The 18,735-nt window shown below is 45.3% G+C and overlaps 1 protein-coding gene and 1 pseudogene across 1 annotated transcript; both read right to left on the bottom strand.

Annotated features, from left to right (window-relative positions):
- Positions 1 to 6,997: 6,997 nt before the first annotated feature.
- Positions 6,998 to 12,546, bottom strand: LOC146350811 (interferon-induced protein with tetratricopeptide repeats 5-like). The gene is made up of 2 exons (XM_084845782.1): positions 12,326 to 12,546; positions 6,998 to 8,983 (listed from the first exon to the last, which is right to left on the bottom strand). Exons 1-2 carry the CDS (start codon positions 12,328 to 12,330, stop codon positions 7,528 to 7,530), a joined length of 1,461 nt encoding a protein of 486 aa, XP_084701908.1. The 5' UTR covers positions 12,331 to 12,546; the 3' UTR covers positions 6,998 to 7,527.
- Positions 12,547 to 13,999: 1,453 nt separating this feature from the next.
- Positions 14,000 to 18,735, bottom strand: LOC146350810 (interferon-induced protein with tetratricopeptide repeats 5 pseudogene; annotated as a pseudogene).

The raw sequence follows: 18,735 nt of genomic DNA, 5'->3' as shown, positions 1-18,735 counted from the left end.
AATCCTATGCATGTTTAGGCAGAAAAAAGCTGTACAACTCCCAGCTGGGAAATGGTGGGAATTGTATGGTTTTGTTTCTGTCTAAACATGCGTACAATCATGCCCTGAAAGTGCAGTCCTGTACCGGTCAGACATGAATTCAATGGGGTTTCCTCTCAGGTAAGTGGATACAGGATTGGTGCCTCTCTACTGCAGTCATTTGTACACATTCCTGGGGATAAGCCCCCTTGAACTGAGCGGGGTCTGTTACTTTCATATCCATTTTGTTTTCTCTGTGTTTTTTCCTACTTAGGAGGTGCTCTCATTTTTGGGTTTTGTTATGTGCATGCCACCACTTCGCCCTCCCCTCCTCCATTTTTGCAGACCAGATTCTCTATTCCATCTCACCTACCCCTCACCAAGCTCCAAGCAACCTTTTACAGCGCCTTTCAGTTTCTGATCTTTTCTCCTATCTATATCTAAATCATCCAGGCTTTACAAAACATGAAACACAGCAACTGGATAAAGTCTACCATCCCTGTATCATGGCCTATGCACTTGAAAACCCCTACCATTGTGCTGCCTTTCTATTATTTTTATTTATTATTAAAATTTATAGACCACCTTATTTGCTATAAAGCCATCAGGGCAGTGAGCAACAATTTAGAACAATAAACCCGTAACACCATGAAAAGGACATTAAAAATGGGAAAGCATTAAAACTACTTATTTTAAAAGGCAAATTAAAAAGTTGGTTCTTCACACTCTATCTGAAGGCCAAGAGGAGAGGGAACCAATCGTAGTTCTTGAAGGAGTGCATTCTACAGCTTGGGAGCAACACAAGAGAAATCCCTTCAAGTCTACCCAACAAACAGGCCTCTGCAGGTAATGGTGTCTTCAAAAGGGTCTCTCCTGCTGATCTTTGTACTTAGGTTCATAGTGAGAGGTGGCTCCTTTTCTAGGGGCTAAAAAACTAGATGATATGTAAACTTTGTAGCATCTAGCAGATCCTAGCCTTTTTTTGCTTTTGCTTTCAGGCAAGTGTGCGGGGCCCCTATCCAGATTGGGATAGGGAGGTTAAACCTTCCCACCCAACCAATCCCCCGCTAAATTTATGTTCTCCCCCCACACATAGGGGCTACAGAACCCCCGCCTTCCCCAATTTACTGCAAAACTTGAGGCTTGTAATGTACCTGGCAGAACCTAAAAATAAAAAATGCCTGGTGGGATGCATTCAATTGGGTACATAACACAAAGATTGTGTTGTCAAAACTCACACACAATCTTTGCCATATTTCTCCCTGGGCTTCCACTGTGGAAGCAGAGGTATATCTTTTAACTGCCATTATTTGACCCCATCATCCAGTTTTGGCACAACTCTTCAGGGGTCTAGGCCACATATATAGCATTTACATTTAACTGATGGCTGACCTCAGAAATATCATGTGATACTAATTCCTTGTGGCTGTATGTCTTCAGAGTGCTGGTGAGAGGACACATGTTCAGCGCACATTGAAAATGCGCATGTTGGGGAAAAGGTAGAGTGAGAATCCTTCCCTGTGGCCCAGCTTGTTTACACGAGGGAACATGTAATTATACCAGCCGTCCCCAACCTGGTGCCCTCGACGTGATAGACTGCAACCCCCATCATTCCCAGCCAGAAAGGCCATTGGTCATCTCGAGGGTACCTGGTTGGGGAGGCTGAATTATACTTGCGGAAGTGCTACGGTCCTAGGTTTGATTTCTTTCCATGCAGTTTGACTTTAAGTCAGAAACTGCTATGCAATTAACTATATTAATGATTCCTTTGATGGGATATCCCCGTAAATGTTTTATTTTGGAATATAAACCGTTCCATTGCATTTCGGGTGTGTGTGTGTGTGTGTATGCATGCGGGATGAGGTGGCAATATGAGCAGGATCTAGTCAAGAATTCAGTATTTGGTTCGTTGATCTTTCTCAGAAAGTGTTACAATTCAGATGTTGTCTAGGCATATTCCATTATGGGGAGGGCAGAATTCCATGGAAGAAAGTATTTTGAGAAAATCAGCCAAAACTAGAGATAGTTCTAACGGACATTTCTAATAGTAGATATGAGATAGTTTCGGAAGTCTTGAGAATTGTAATCTACTGGAAACATGTCATCTAAATAATGTTTACAAACATCCCATTTGTACTAGATGTTAACAGCACAATCCTACTCAGAAGTAAGTCCCATTGAATTCTACGGGGCTTATGCCCAAGTAAGTGCGCAGAACACTGCACCTTAAGTGTAGACTTAACGGCCACTCGGTCGAGACCGTGGTGGGTGGCTGGAATGCCACAATCACTGGGGCATTAGATCAGGTGGCTCCGAAACGCCCTCTCTGCCTGAACAGGGCTCAGACTGCACCATGGTTCAATCCGCGGTTACGAGCTCTGAAACAGGAGGTGAGACGGCTAGAGTGCCGGTGGTGGACGTCTCGCTCAAAAGACCATCAGACACGGGCTAGAGCTGTATCTTCAGCCTATCACGTGGCGGTGAAGGCAGCAAAAAAGGAATATTATGCTGCCTCTATCGCGTCTGCAGAGTGCTGTCCCAGGAGGCTGTTCCAAGTGGTCTGGAGCTTGGTCGGTCCTGTGGCTCCTGAACCACTGGAGCATTCTAAGGCCTCCTGTGAGGCCTTGGAAAGGCACTTTGCAGATAAAATTGATCAGATTAGGTGTGTTACTCTGCACGCTGTTAAGGACGGACGAAAGTCCCTTACCTGGTCCCACAGCTTGCTTCGCGGTGGGGGGGAGGCGCTGTTTCTCCCCCCGAAATTCTTGGCAGGGGGGGAGGCGCCCCGTCCCTCCCGGCCGAAATTCAGGCCAGGGTGGAGGCGCCCCATCCCTCGCCACCAAAATTCAGGCCGGGGGGGAACGCCCCATCTCCCTGGCCGCGAAATAAAAAAAGTAAATTGAAAAAAACAAACAAATGTGATAGGCTACGTAACGATTTACGTAGCCTATCACGGCTAGATTTTCAGTCAGCCGTGATAGGCTACGTAAATCTTTACGTAGCCTATCACAGCTGACTTTGGGAAAAAAAAAAAGCGCGTACGCAAATGGCGGCACCCATGGGCGCCGCCATTTGCATTCCTTATTTGGGCATGGGTAGTCTACGTAAAGATTTACGTAGACTACGGCGAAAGTAAGGGCAACGCTATTCCGTTCCCTTTATTTATGTAAATCTTTACGTAGACTACCCGTGCCCAAATAAGAAACGCAAATGGCGGTGCCCATGGGTGCCGCCATTTGCGTACGCGCTTCCCCCCCCCAAAGTCAGCCGTGATAGGCTACGTAAAGATTTACGTTGCCTATCACGGCCGACTTTGAAAATCTAGCCGTGATAGGCTACGTAAATCGTTACGTAGCCTTTCACGTTTTTGTTTTGTTTTTTACTTTACGGGGAAATGGCGGCGGCGGCAGCCGGTTGGAAGACCGGCCGCCGCCGCCAAACCAGCGCCGGGACCCGCCACCGAGAGGGACATTCAACAGAGGTAAGTCCCATCCCGGGGGGGGGGGGGGGCGGGAATTTCCCCACCAATTTCGGGGGGCCGAATGCGTTGGCATTCGGCCTCCCGGAGATTCGTGGAGAAATTCTCCGCCATCCCTACACGCGGTGGATATAGTTAGTGAGCAAGAGTCGGCCTGTGGCAAACTGGTTTTGTGGGATCAGTTCCAGCTTCTTCCTCCTGATGAAGTGGACAAGGTGCTTTCATCTGTAAGGCCAAACACCTGCTTACTTGATCCTTGCCCATCTTGGCTCATTATGGGCTGCAGAGAGAGACTGGGTGAGGGGATCAGGGCGGTGGCGAACGCCTCCCTTGAGGAGGGAGTGATGCCATCAGCCCTCAAGGAGGCAGTGATAAGACCGCTCTTAAAGAAGCCCTCCTTGGATCCTCAAGTTCTGAACAACTTTCGCCCAGTCTCAAATCTGCCATTTTTGGGCAAGGTGATTGAGCGGGTGGTGGCGATGCAGTAGAAGGCACACTTGGAAGAAACTGATTATCTAGACCCATTTCAGTCGGGCTTCAGGCTTGGGCATGGGACAGAAACGGCCTTGGTCGCCTTGGTAGATGATATGAGGAAGGCTCTGGATAGGGATGAACGCTCCTTCCTTATTCTCCTCGACCTCTCAGCGGCTTTTGATACCGTTGACCACGGTATCCTCCTGGACCGCCTGGAGGGGTTGGGCATTGGAGACACCGTATTGCGGTGGTTCCGGTCCTTCCTCTCCGGCAGGTACCAGAGGGTAGCACTGGGAGAGGTGGTTTTGGACCCGTGGCCACTTACTTGTGGGGTGCCACAGGGTTCCATCCTCTCCCCGATGTTATTTAATAGCTATGTGAAGCCACTGGGGGCTATCATCAGGAGGTTTGGGGTGCGGTGTCATCAATATGCAGATGACACGCAGCTCTACCTCTCATTCAAATCTTCACCAAGGTTGGCCGTAGAATCCCTGTCCAAATGTCTGGAGATGGTGAGTGGCTGGATGGGGAGGAATAAGCCGAAGCTGAACCCTGACAAGACCGAGGTACTTAGGTGGAAGGCAAGAGGAGGCTGTGGGATGTTGACCTGGTGTTGAATGGGGTATGGCTACCCTTGAAAGACCAGGACCGCAGTCTGGGGGTCATTTTGGACTCCCAGCTGTCCATGGAGGCTCAGGTGTCAGCTGTGAGCCAGACAGCGCTGTATCAACTCCATCTGATACGGCGGTTGCGCCCCTTCCTTCCCGACCATCTGCTCCCATCGGTAGTACATGCCCTGGTCTCCTCTCATTTAGACTACTGTAATGCGCTCTACGTGGGGTTTACCCTTGAAGACGGTTCGGAAGCTGCAGCTGGTACAGAACGCGGCGGCTCGCCTGATTAAAGGTAGCCGCCGGCGAGATCACATCACTTCAGTGCTGAAGGAGCTGCACTGGTTACCAGTTGTTTTCCGGGCCAAATTCAAGGTGTTGGTTTTGACCTTTAAAGCCCTATATGGTTCCAGCTCAGCCTATCTTAAGGAGCGCCTCCAGCAGCACCAGACAGGCCGCTTAACAAGATCAGCCTCGGATGGCCTTGTCTCTGTCCCATCAGCCAGGACAGCTAGACTGGTGGGGACGAGGGAGAGGGCCTTTTCTGTGGTGGCCCCCACTCTGTGGAACTCCCTCCCTAGGGAACTCTGCCATGCCCCCTCTTTAATGAGCTTCCACCGTGCATTGAAAACATGGTTGTTCAGGCAGGCATTTGGGGTGGGTTAGGGTATTTTAGAAAATGTTTTTATTGTAGAATTTTATTGTTTTAAATGTATGCTGTACATCGCCCAGAGTGGCTGGGTGACCAGCCAGATGGGCGATTAATAAATTTAATAAATAAATAAATAAATAAATAAAAGACTGAGCTTGTCTGTGTAGGGATTTCTCAAACAGTAACTAGTTTAAAATATACCTTTAATCTGTATAGGTGACACTATCACTACAAACATGCTGACAGTATACATGCAGCACTTTTTACAGAGACAGTAAATCCACAGATTACAGATTCATAAGTGTTTTTATTCCAAGCTACTTCTAAATATGATTTAAAAAGCTGTTTTGTTAACTATACAAATCTTCCACAGAAGCAACACACATCACAAGCATCTAATACGCCTGAGACAGAGAACATTAGTTATTGGGAAGATTAGAAATGCAATAAATAAATATGTTATTTGCATGTATCCTATCCACTGGAAAACTCAGGATGCCTTTCCTGGGGTTGTCATGCAGGTAATTGTCCAGCTGCTGGGGTTGTCATGCAGGTAATTGTCCAGCTGCTGAGTCCTGGGGAAATCGAACACCTTTCAGATGTTCTTTTTGCTGCTGTTCATCTCAAACTCAATGTATGTATTTTACAGAGCAAACTAACTTTAACTTTTATATTTTCATCTGCCATTATACAGGATAGCCTCTCCCAACCTAGTGCTCCCAAGGTATTTTGGACTACAACTCCCACAAGACCTAGAAAGCATGACCAATGGTCATACAGGATGGGAGTTGTATTATTTATTATTATTTGTTTACAATATTTGTATACTGCTCCACATCCAAAGATCTCGGAGCAGCGAACAGCACACAAGATAAAAGAATTAAAACACCATGTGAAAATAATTAATATTTTTTAAATGAAACCGAGTTGTGATAAACCGAGTTGTGATAAGCCATGGCTGGTCAAGGAAGGCATCCCGAAATAACCATGTCTTCAGGAGTTGTAGTCGAAAACATCTAGAGGGCACCAGGTTGAGGAAGCCTGTTAAAGGATTTATTTATTTAATTTATTTATTGCATTTATACCCGCCTTTTTCCCTTTTGCAAGGAACCCAAGGCGGCTTACATTGTCCTCCTCCTCTCCATTTTATCCTCACAACAACAACCCTGTGAGGTGGGTTGGGCTGAGAGTCTGTGACTGGCCCAAAGTCACCCAGTGAGCTTCCATGGCTGAGTGGGGCCTAGAACCCGGATCTCCCAGCTCCTAGTCCAACACTCTTGCCACTACACCACACTGGCTCTCCAATATATAATTATAATATAATTATAATTATATATATAATATAGCATGCTAAACTTTGCGCCACTGAATGGCACTACTCATCTGCAATATTACTAGTAACATTATTAGTAATAGTACTAGTAATTACTAGAGCTCATTTACACTGTAAATGAGTAAATGAGCTGTAAATGAGTGTAAATGAGCTCTATTGCCACAAGGAGGAGCTCTGGGACTTCTTCATTGTAGAAAAGGACACTGCCTTGTAAACAACCGAGGTTCAAGTAGGGATGAACGAGAATTTCATTCCTATCATGCAAACATGTGCCGTTCGCAGTCCTGAACAGGAATGGAATTCTCGAGAAATTTTCCTGAACTTGCGTTTGCATCAAAGGTGTACATATGCACAAGTGTGCGCTTCTGGAAATGCACATTTACATCCTAGTGCAAATCCCCCCCCATCCCCATTTTCACACTTTAGCCTATGAGGAAAAACATGAATTTTTTATTGGGAAAAATGTGCATTTAAATACTACGTTTTTTTTCAATCAGGAAAAATGTGATTTTTTTCTGATCGAAAACATGTGATTTTCCCAGTTGAAAAATAAGATGTTCATGTTTGGGAACACAAATGAGGCAAAATAAGCTTCAAGGCAGAATTCAAGGAATGAGCTTCAAGGAAGAAACTCAACAAATTTGAATACTGCACATTTACCCAACCAGAGGTTCAAACTCTTATACCCCTGGTGTAAGTTTTTCTACATAGGGCTGTAAATCTCCAAATTTAAAAAAAACAACCCTCAAGCAACCATCTCTTAAGTGAAACATCTGTGCTGGATAGTACAGTGGCCAGAGCAATAAGGTCAAAAGCTGCAAAATAGTAACTATCAGACAGTAACTATCAGAGGATGATAGCCTTCTACTAAATGACATTCACAGTAGAATACGGTGATTGTGAATGTTGGTATAGGCTTAGAAATTAACCGAACAGCTAAAAGGACGAACCTATGAACACATCACATGTAGGATAGTTCAGTTTGTAAGGAAAGTTTCAAGTTCAAAATAGCACTGAGGTATTCTTCATTTCCAGGATCCAGTTTCAGGGCTTTTTCATAGGATTCAATCGCTACGTTATTTGCCCCTTTGACTTGGCAAAGGAAGCCAAAGCTGGCCAAACATTTAGCATCTACCAGGCCTTTCTTGATTCTCTTATCTATTAATTTTCCCAAGCTACGTTTGCACTTATTTCTCTCAAATGATTCATTTTCAATTTTCAGCCCTTTCAGATATTGCTCAAGTGCTTCAGATTCTGATTTTTTGTGAAACTCCTGAAAGCGGCCATAACGGAAATGGAGCTGCTGCTTTTCGGCACAGGTTAGTTTGCTCATTGCAAATATTTTGCGAAATGTTTCTTCTGCTGCCCGAAGCTGCCCCCCTTCAGCGTACATGTCTGCAAGGTCCAGATAAGCAGAGACAAATTTGGTTTTGTGCTCCACCACCTTCTTAAAATGAAAAATGCAAACCCAGATCAGTTTCATCTCTCGTACGGCACGGCGTTTTGCCTTTGCCTTTTTCATTTCAAGATACTGTGCTCTATAGCAAAGCCCAATCTGATGGTGCAGGAAGCCGGAATTTGGCATCAACTCTAATGCCTTCTTCAAATACAAGAGGGATCTTTCCACATCACCTTTTTTTCTGAAAAATTTCCCAGCATACCTCAGCACATAAGGAAGGTCTGGAAATTTTGCAAGGGCTTCTTCAATGTACTTTTCCCCTTGTTTAACTTTATTTGTTTCCTGCAGCTTTAATGCAAGGAGAGGCACAACAAATGCGTCATCCGGATTCAGTCTTACTGCACGCTTCAAGGGTTCCATAGATGACCCTTTCACTTCTGATTTTTTCCCATAATAATCCTCCATCCGGTATACTGTCATTGCATAGCCAGCATTACATTCTGGGTTTTCGGGTTCTTCTTCCAGGGCCTTTTCAAAGCTCTCCTTAGCTTTTTCATAATAATGTCCCCCAAATTTGAGGAGGGCCCACCCCTTTTCACAGTAGATCTGTGGGAGTTTCATCTTATAAGGAGAGGCACTTCCGTGTTGTTTGCAGACATGTTCCACCTTCTTTGTGTAGGTTTGTGCTTCTGTAAGTTTATCCATGCTGTAGTACACCCAGGCGTAGTTGCCCCACGTCACCAGACTTTGTTTTTCAATTTCTCCCGGGTACTCTATTTTAACAGCCTCTTCGGCTTTTTGTAAATTTTCCAGAGCTTCTTCCTTCTTGCCATTCAAGCATTTCACATAGGCCAGCAGGTTGTAATTTCGGACTTTGGATGTGGACTGTAAAAACTTGATCTGTTCGAGAATTCTTTCCTCGAATTCATCAGGATCAATATCCTCCTTCAGCAACATCCAAGTAAAATGGCATTCAAGCTGCTGGAGGGTCTTCTCTAAGGAATCTTTGGAAATGTCACTGCAGAATGCCGGGGGGGGGGGGGGAGAGACATTTATATTTTGAAAGAAGGGCTGATTCAAACGTATAATAATTTCTCATGTAAGTTGTTTTAAAAAATCTTCAGTAATGCATTTTCTGCCTCTTTTTATTTATTTAAATTACAGTATTAGTGATGCTGGTTCTGAGGATCTGGATTATATTCCTTGGCCATGTATTCACATTATACTTCTTATCCAATGCCACTGTGGTCCCCCAACTTGGCTGGTTCAAGTCTGTCCTAAAACTAGCACAAGCCTGTGAGAAAGGCTTACAAGAGGATGCTGAGTGTGTGGCGACTGTCTGCCAAGAACAAAAAATGAGCCCTGCGAGATGTGAACCACTGGAGTCAATCTAATTTAACATCCTGTTTCCAACTAGAAAACAGGAGCTATGCTCAGAAAAGAACTTTTTCTGAGCCTAGAGGCGACCTTTTCCCTCCAAATTCTTCTCCTACTAGGATGGACATAGAAACAGGAAGAGGAGTGCAGCCTGTGTCAGCTACCAGTGCAGCACCATTACTTTTTTAAGATCAGGGATACTGACGTCATCTGCCACCCCCTCAGAATTCCCCCTTCCTCCTGAGCTTAGCTGCCATCCTCAGAGAATCTGGAGAGAAATTAATTTCCTAGCTGCAGGAAGACAGGGTGGGGGAAACAGCTGCCGGACAACACGCTGGATGTGTCGTACTGGCATTTCCGCCTTCCCCGCCCTGGCATGCCCCCAGAAACGCCCCATTTTCGCCGCTCCGCACACCTCTTCCGAGTGTGGGGCCATTCTGAGCCGCCTGCGAGGCAGTGCGTGGTGGGGAGGTCGGTTCTCAGGGAGCCAACCTCGGAGCGCGGGCTCTGAGGTCAGTTCCCGGAAACCGACATATCCTGTGACCGTCTAGCCACTGTCTAGAGGCCGTAGGATTTCTCCCTAAGCTGTATAGAATTTTATAAGATGTATTGAATATTCCATGGCTTTCCCTGGCACTTCAAAACTGGTCAGGCAGCTCCATTCTGCTGGGTTCTGCTGCTGTTACTCTAAGAAGATTCTCCTGAGCAGCAAGGACCAATGTGTACATGCAGGGAAGGGGCATAGTAGAGTCCTTCTTTGACTGTACCACTTTACACTGCAGGCTGAAGCCTGTTTTTGAATGCTCCCTTTGAAAAAACAGCAAGGGTGCTTCCAGACAAGACTTTTATCATGACATCATCCTGCCTCATTCACGTGATTTTATGGGGGTGTGGTGGTGGGATCTAGATGTCATTGTTTTTCACTTGTTACCACCTTGTGTTTTCCCACCACTTCTTGCGTCTTTTTTCTTTCCAGAGGGGGAAAAAAAACATTGAGGAAAAGACGGAATAGCTGCACAATAGCTGCTTTTTGAATGGTAGCACTGGCACCCCAGCGGGAAAACAGCTCATCAGCAAGAGTCAAAGGCCAGAACTATTCTCCACAATTTGCTAGTTTATCTTCCTACAGGGAATTTTTGCTTTGGTGACTAGGGATTTTAAAAAATCCAGTCAATTTGTACTATGATTAACAATAAAACATTGTTATTTGGGGGTGGTTAGTCTAAATGACTTTGGGGAAGTCCTCCCCTCCAAACCCGTGAGTCTGTAGTGGTGGAAAGAGACTGCTAGAATAGGCCAAACTAGCTGGGCAAGTTTAGCCTGGCAGATTTCCTATGGTTATGAAGATGATGGGCTGTCCTCAGGGATGTCCGTGGACTGCTTTGGAAGGGGTCTACCATTTTCTCTCTGCCCCCTAAGGAACATGCTAATACAGAGGTCTGTAAGTACAAAAGCAGCAAGCTAAGTCTGTCGTTCTGGCAGTCTGTGAGGAATGCTGGCTGGGGAATGCTGGGAGTTGTAGGACTTTTCTCTCTCTCTCTCTCTCTCTCTAAACATGGACAGGGTTGTGCCCTAAGAGAAGTGGGAACTGTAACAAAATGTGAGGTGCTGCAGTTCAGGGTTTCAGCCGCTCCATTCCATTGCCTCTTCGCCATTTTCCCATTTCCATTTCCCCAACAGAGTCTGTCAGCATTCCATGGCCACTGAACGCGCTCAGATTTCATTGGGCTGTTTTGGGGTTCCCCCCCACAAAAAAACTTTTTGTACTTTTGCAAACCCTGGGGTGTTGCCTAGCCTGCTCATCCCTCCCATGTGTGCGTGGATGGTGGCTTTTGGCTACATTAGCCTTCCCCAACCAGGTCCCCCTCCTGATGTTCTGTCTCCTATCACTCCCAGCCAGCACGGCCAAGGGACAGGAATGCTAGGAGTTGTAGTCCAAAACATCTGGAGGGCACCAGGTTGGAGAGGGCTGGGCTACATAAGCAACGTCGCTCACGCAGCATGAACAACAGAAATAAGAGGAAATGATGGTGGCCTTTTTTGTGGTGGCCCCCACTCTGTGGAACTCCCTCCCTAGGGAACTCCGTCATGCCCCCTCTTTAATGAGCTTCCGTCGTGCATTAAAAACGTGGTTGTTCAGGCAGGCATTTGGGGTGGGTTAGGGTATTTTAGAAAATGTTTTTATTGTAGAATTTTATTGTTTTAAACTGTTTTATTGTGTGTTGTACATCGCCCAGATGTGGCTGGGTGACCAGCCAGGTGGGCGATTAATAAATTTAATAATAAATAAATAATAAATAAATGATAACTGCTTTAATCCAGCTCTAGTTTTCAGTTTATTGTTACATTTGCAGCATAATCCTCTGCATGTTAACTCAGAGGTCTGCATTCCACTGGGCTTATTCTCTAGAAACGGTGACCGAGAAGGCTGCATTAGGTGACAATCCCACGCAGGGTCTTGCTTCTGAGTAAACGTGTTGGGGATTGCACTGCCAGTGGTCAAGCAAGCTGAGGGCCGAACTGGACATCTCCAAAACATGCGTAGCAAAGGTATGGCAATTCGACGGGGGGAATGTAAGCTTCTCCCCTGCTACTATGGTCGTGCTGAAATCTCCCCACCCCACCCGCGGGAGTAAAACAAGATGAAACGTCTCAGCTCGAAAGTAGATGGGGGGGGGGGGAGCTTAAAATCCACCCTCCCGAATTTCCTTGGCCTCGATCCCGATCGGGGCCGCAAGGGTTTACACGGAGGTAAGTCAAACGTGCATAGCTGTAGTATGCGTGATTTAAAGAACGTCTAGGGGCGCAATCCTGGGAATGCTGGGAGTTGTAGGACTTTGTCTAAACACGCACAGGATGGCACCCTAGTTTGGCCTTCATTTCGGTCCCGTGACTCTCAGCTTCCTCACGGAATGCCTAGCATTAGATAAACACTATAAATAAGAAGCCGGCACCGCCCACGGTTGCTTATTATCTCACTTACCCCATGTTTCCAGATTGTAATTTGTAAAAGAGCCTTGGATCGTTCCCCTCCAAGGAGTCGCTGGCCTCTTCGTAACGAGTAGGGCCACCCGCTGCTTCGTGAATATCAGGGAGGGCGTTTTATCGTGGAAAGCAGAACTCGGGAGAGCCGGTTCTCGGGAAACGAACCTAGATGTTGCTGTGCTGAAAGCAACTTCCCCGCCCCAAGATGGCTCTTGTTTCGTTTTCTTGTGATCCCGCTGCGCTCCTCTTGTCGTCGTGTCGTTGTTTTTGCCCAGAACGACGAACTGGCCCGATCGACCGTGATTACTTATTAGCCGATCTCACAAACCACGCTGAACTGAGCAGCATTAGATTAGAATGGGCTGGAGGGATCGGATCCACGTAGGGGATGGCCCTGGGAAGGGGTCAGGCATCCGTTGTTTTTTCACCTCCTTTCTGCATAAATAGGATAGCCGAACAACCAGAAGGAAAGCTGCCTCTCTCAACAACGGCATAGGGAGGAAGCCACATTAGACACAGAAGGCAAAATCCAACACAAGCCCTACTTAGAGTAGATACATTGAAATGAATGGGACTTGCGTTAGTTGTGGCTAACGTAAATCCTACTCATTTCAGTGGGTCTACTGTAAGTAGGACTTACGTTGGATTTTGCTCAGAGGGCCACTTGAGTCAATGTGCATAGGATTGTGCTGAAGGATGGGTTTCCAGCCCCTGTATGATTATTCTATCTAGATGTAGTTATTTTAACGTATTTCTTAAAGATTTAGGGTGGAGGGTTTTTTTGGCATGTATATTTTCCACACCTTTCCACATATATCCTACTGTCACCAGTTTCTTCTGGGTGCTTATTTAGATATATGGACTGTTTATGTTAATGTATCTATTTGAAAATAAAGTGTTGGTCCCCTCCTTTTTTATTAATAGTATTGCAAACAGTTATTGGAATGGGAATTTTTTCCCTACGTTCTTTTTGTTGTGGCTGGTTTTTGTTTCCCCCCTTTCTTTTGTGTTTCTGTTACAGTTGTGTTCCACACTTAGGGCTCCTTCACTTGGAGTTTTTATCCTGCTGTTGAGATTGCTCATTCACAGACGTTTGCAGGTCCTTTTGTCGTCACCCTGCCAGGCACGTCCAGAGGTATTTCCTGGTTATTCCCTCTCAAATAGATCTGGAACTAATGAACCATTTTTAAAACTCAGAACGTTACATGATTAAAACAGCCACTAGATGGCACTGTTTCATTGTGTTCTATGGAACCTGGAATTTAAACTCTTCCCCTCTCAGCAACGACGTGGTCGCTGTTTGGGAGCCTGCAATAAATGTGCAAATGCTCCAGAACCGGAGGACTGCCAGGGGTTTCTTTAGTGTAAAGGCAGCCATAGGCACCCTGGTCAGGGGGAAATGGAATGATGTGTTTGCTCAGGATGGCCATATGATCTGTGCCCTATGATGGTAATGAGTACTAGCAGGAGGGCACTGGCAGTGGAGGTTTGGGAGAGGGAGAAACTGTGGAGACTGGTGACTCCAATGTCAGTGGGATGCTGAATCCACTCTGGGTTTCAGTCAGACCGAGTCAGAATTCTGGAGAGGAAGATGGAGTTGCCCTGCTTGGCTGGCTGGCTTCCTCTGCAGCCACATGCTTCCGTCAGGCCATATGTCAGCAATGGCCCCTGTTCAAGAGCGTTGCCTGCCGCCACCAGCCCGGTGGAACTTTCCTATTGTTTGCTTGTCTGCCTGGGTCAGAACAGGGTAAGTGGTGGCAATGGAGCAGCACTGCTGAACCTGCCAGGACAGCAGTACAGCAGGCAGGTGTGAGAGAATGATTAATTGCTTGACTACATAAGACGTATGTGTGCCTTGGCCTGAGCATGTGAATTGGCCCCCTTTCTTGAGTTCTCTGCTCCGCATGTGTTTCGTGTTCTCTATGGCCATAGATGCATCCCTAATCCTTTGCCTTGTCTCAGTGTTCCCAATGGTTAAACGTTTTCAAGATACTTAATTCCATGACTGTGTAATGCGTATGTGCAGCGTGACCTCTGCTTTGTGGCTTGGTTCATTTGCTTCAGTTATCTCCTCTGCATATAGGTTCTCTGAGGCACAGTTATAGCATGGATTGCGTTAAGCTGATATCATATATGCATGGTATTGCTTGACAGAAAAGGACTTGTAGGTGCATACAGTTGCTGGATGCCTAGGTGAGTAGAGCATTTTCTGTGTGCTTCAACGTTCTGACCTACCAGACATCCTCACCCCTAGACCTTGCCAAGATAGCAGACCTTTTTATTATTATTATTATTGCAAGTACTGGCAATCCTGTGCACGAAAAAAAGAGAATGTTCTCAGGTGCCAGAAAAAGCACTTCCTCGTGTTTTTCTCCATGTATATCTTCAAGAAATCTTGTTACTGTTTCCTCTTTCAAATTACTGCAAATCCTACTATTTCTCCAACCCTATGCATGAGCCATCAGGCTGTCCTGAAGCAGGGCATGTATAATAAAGCTATGCTCAAATTAAAACGAACAATTCCTAAGTCCTAATACATAATGTGAGGAGCTCCAGAGTCTTACTCAAGATGGGGTGGGGTGGAGGGTGGGGAAATAAGACTTCATACGGTACCACATTTGCCAATTCCTGGTAGGCAGAAACATTACTTCCTGGTCCCAAATAAGTGATTACCTATTTGAGGCAGGATCTCTCTGCCACAAGTGGGTGAGGTCTGAAGATCTGAAGTTGCATATGGATTTCTCAAGGCAAACAGTAACGAGTTTAATAAATACATTTAATTCATATAATTCACACTAGCATTGCAAACATGCTGATAATATTCATTGCAAATCATGCAGAACTTAATGCTGTACAGTTAAGCCCTGTTTGCATGGAAAAGTAATAAATGCATAGATTACAATTTCTTAAATGGCTCTTATTCCATGCTAGTTCAACATTCAGTGAAAAAGAACACCATGCCAGAGTTACATTTAGCTGTGGTTATCGATGAGAAAACGAGAACACTTTGCAACCAGCTTTAATGCACCAGAGAGAGTAAATTCTATGTGATTTACACATATGCCATTCATTGGAAAATTCAGGATGCCTTGCATGGGGTCACCAGGCAGAATCTCATCCAGCTCCTGAACAGAGGAAGCAGCCTTATACTCAGACCATTGGTGACTCTAGCCCAGTATTGTCTACTATGACTGGTGATCGCTTTGCAGGATTTAGGGCAGGAGTCTTTCCTAGCCCTGCCTGGAGATGCAGGGGTTCAAACTTGGGACCTTCCGCATGCAAAAACTGTGCTTTACCGCTGAACTACGGCCCAACGGATTCCAGGCTGACACTGTCGTATGCTTTCTAGCCACTCTTTGTGCTGCTGACCACCTCAATCCTAAAAGCATGTCTCAAACAAAGCAAGCAAACTCTAACTCTTGTATTTTCTTCTGCTACTGTTATATAATAGTATACTACTCTAAAGGTTAAGTGCACCTTTGAATGGTGCAACTGATTTCATGCTCATGATTAACAGGGTAAATGAGCTCTAGTACCACTGGGAGGAGCTTAGAGGGTTTTTTGGTGCGCCGATCAAAAGGACATTGCTGCATAATCATCTCTGTCTTTATCTCTCTATCATCTAAGTATGTGCAAACATCTATCTATCATCTATTTATGAATCCAAATTTATTTCCAGGCCCCCTTTGAAGATGAAATCTTAACTGGGGTTCAAGCCCCTCTATACCTGGCACACTTTTTCTCTAACTAGGTCTGTAAATCTTCAGATAAAACCTGACACAACTATATCTTAAGTGAAACATCTGTGTGAGATAATACAGTGGCCACAGAAATAAGATGAAAAGCTGCTCAATGTTAGAAGGCCTTCTATCCAATTACTTCAAAGAAAATTCATGGAATATAATGGAATAAGGAGCCTGAAATTTGCTACATAGAATAGTAGGGTTGGAAGGGGCCTACAAGGTCATCGAGTCCAACCCCCAAACCCACATGTTTTGAAACAACATTAATGGAATAGATAAAAGGAAGTAATTCTGACCACATGTGGGAAAGTTTTGTTTTACAAGGAAAGTTTCAAGTTAAATATCACTAAGGTATTATTCATTTCTAGGATCCATTTTTAGCGCCTCTTCATAGCACTTAATTCCTTCTTGAATTGGTGAATGAATCCAAAATCACAAAAAGAACTACCAGAACTTGCTTCATTCTTTTATCTATTTAGGGTGCAATCCTATGCATGTTTAGAGAGGAAAAAAGTCCTACAACTCCCAGCATTTCCCAGCCAGCATTGCACCCGTAGTTTGTCAAACTGGTTGCACTTATTTCTCACTTTTAATTTTTAGCCCTTCCAAATGGTCTGTAAGAGCTTCAGTCTCTGTTTTCTTGTGAAATCGCTGATAATGGGATTGGAGCTCCTGCTTTTCGGCACAGGTTAGTTTGCTCATTGCAAATACCTTTTGGAATGTTTCTTCTGCTTTTTGAAGCTGTCCCCCTTCCGTATACATATTCGCAAGGTCCAGATAAGCATAGAAAAATTTGGTTTTGCGCTCCACCACCTTCTTGAACTGAAAAATGCAAAGCTCTATCAGTTCCTACATCTTTTTTCTGAGCTGGTGTTTCCCTCTTGCCTTTCTCATTTCAAAGTACTGTGCTCTATAGCAAAGCCCAATCTGATGGTGCAGGAAGCTGGAGTTTGGTGTCAATTCTAATGCCTTCTTCAAATACAAGAGGGATCTTGACACATCACCTTTTCTCCTATAAAATTGGCCAGCATACCTGAGCACATAAGGATTGTCTGGAAATTTTGCAAGGGCTTTCTCAATGTACATTTCCCCTTCTTGACGTTGATTCGTTTTCTGCAGCTTTAATGCAAGGAGAGGCAAGACAGATGCATTATCTGGATTCAGTCTAACTGCGCACTTCAAGGGTTCCAAAGATGGCACCTTTGATGCCGATTCTTTCTCCCAATAATTTTCCAGGCGGTAAACGGTGATTGCATAGCCAGCATTACATTCTGGGTTTTCGGGTTCTTCTTCCAGGGCCTTTTCAAAGCTCTCCTTAGCTTTTTCATAATAATGTCCCCCAAATTTGAGGAGGGCCCACCCCTTTTCACAGTAGATCCGTGGGAGTTTCATCTTATAAGGAGAGGCACTTCCGTGTTGTTTGCAGACATGTTCCACCTTCTTTGTGTAGGTTTGTGCTTCTGTAAGTTTATCCATGCTGTAGTACACCCAGGCGTAGTTGCCCCACGTCACCAGACTTTGTTTTTCAATTTCTCCCGGGTACTCTATTTTAACAGCCTCTTCGGCTTTTTGTAAATTTTCCAGAGCTTCTTCCTTCTTGCCATTCAAGCATTTCACATAGGCCAGCAGGTTGTAATTTCGGACTTTGGATGTGGACTGTAAAAACTTGATCTGTTCGAGAATTCTTTCCTCGAATTCATCAGGATCAATATCCTCCTTCAGCAACATCCAAGTAAAATGGCATTCAAGCTGCTGGAGGGTCTTCTCTAAGGAATCTTTGGAAATGTCACTGCAGAATGGGGGGAAAGAGAGACAGCTATACTTAAATTTTTTCAAACGAGGCTGATTCAAGCCTATAATAGTTTCTCGTGGAAGGTCTTTAAAAACTAATCTTCCATTCTTGTGCCTCTTGTTTCTTTCTTCTACATATGTTAATTAGTAGAGTGACATTAGCACTGTGGATCTAGATTATATTCTTTTGCTATGTTAGATTATATGAAAGGTGTGTGTGTTTTCCTGACTCAGCTGGTTCATGTCTTCCTTAAGCCTAGCGCAAGCTTGTAAGGAAGGCTTGAAAGATGCTGGGGTGTGTTTCATCAAAAGAGGTTTCTTTTCTGTTAACAACATAAGAGCTCTCCTAGATCTGAGTACGTGTCTTATAGACCAGGGTGCAGAACCTCCAGCAAGTGGGCCAAATCCTGCTTTCCCTGGTGCGCAGAAAGGCCTGTCCCTTCCACTGGCCCCACTGTCAGGAATGAATCTGATTTAGCAGCTCAGACTCAGAATGGGAACAACCAGAACTGGGGGAGGCTCCCTCCCTAGTGAGCTCAGATATGGCAAGGCCTTCTTCACAAGACCTTGGCGCACAGATGGCTCAGCCTGAAGGGCTCCCCTTTCCTCTTGCATGAGAACTCAGGTCTTGGGGGAGGAGGAGAGTGAGGGGCATGACTTGAGGGATGCTAGTGTCCGTCACAGAGCGAAGCGGGAAAAGTTAGAGGCGGAGCTCAGACGCTCCTCCAGGTTGGCTCTGCGTGATAGCCTACACAGGAGGGAGCAACTGTAAGGGAGGGGCACCCCCCCCCCACGCTAGTCTGGCTGGGAAGTTCTTGTTCAAACTGCTGGCAACGTCTCTAACTTCCACTTCAGCTCCTCTATTGGTATTCAT

Source organism: Heloderma suspectum, chromosome 3 (genome assembly GCF_057233095.1).
Source record: "Heloderma suspectum isolate Gila_16-S chromosome 3, 16-S_ref, whole genome shotgun sequence".
NCBI classification, from domain to species: domain Eukaryota; kingdom Metazoa; phylum Chordata; class Lepidosauria; order Squamata; family Helodermatidae; genus Heloderma; species Heloderma suspectum.
Note: the sequence above shows the minus strand (reverse complement) of the source record. Positions and strands in the feature narration are given on the sequence as shown.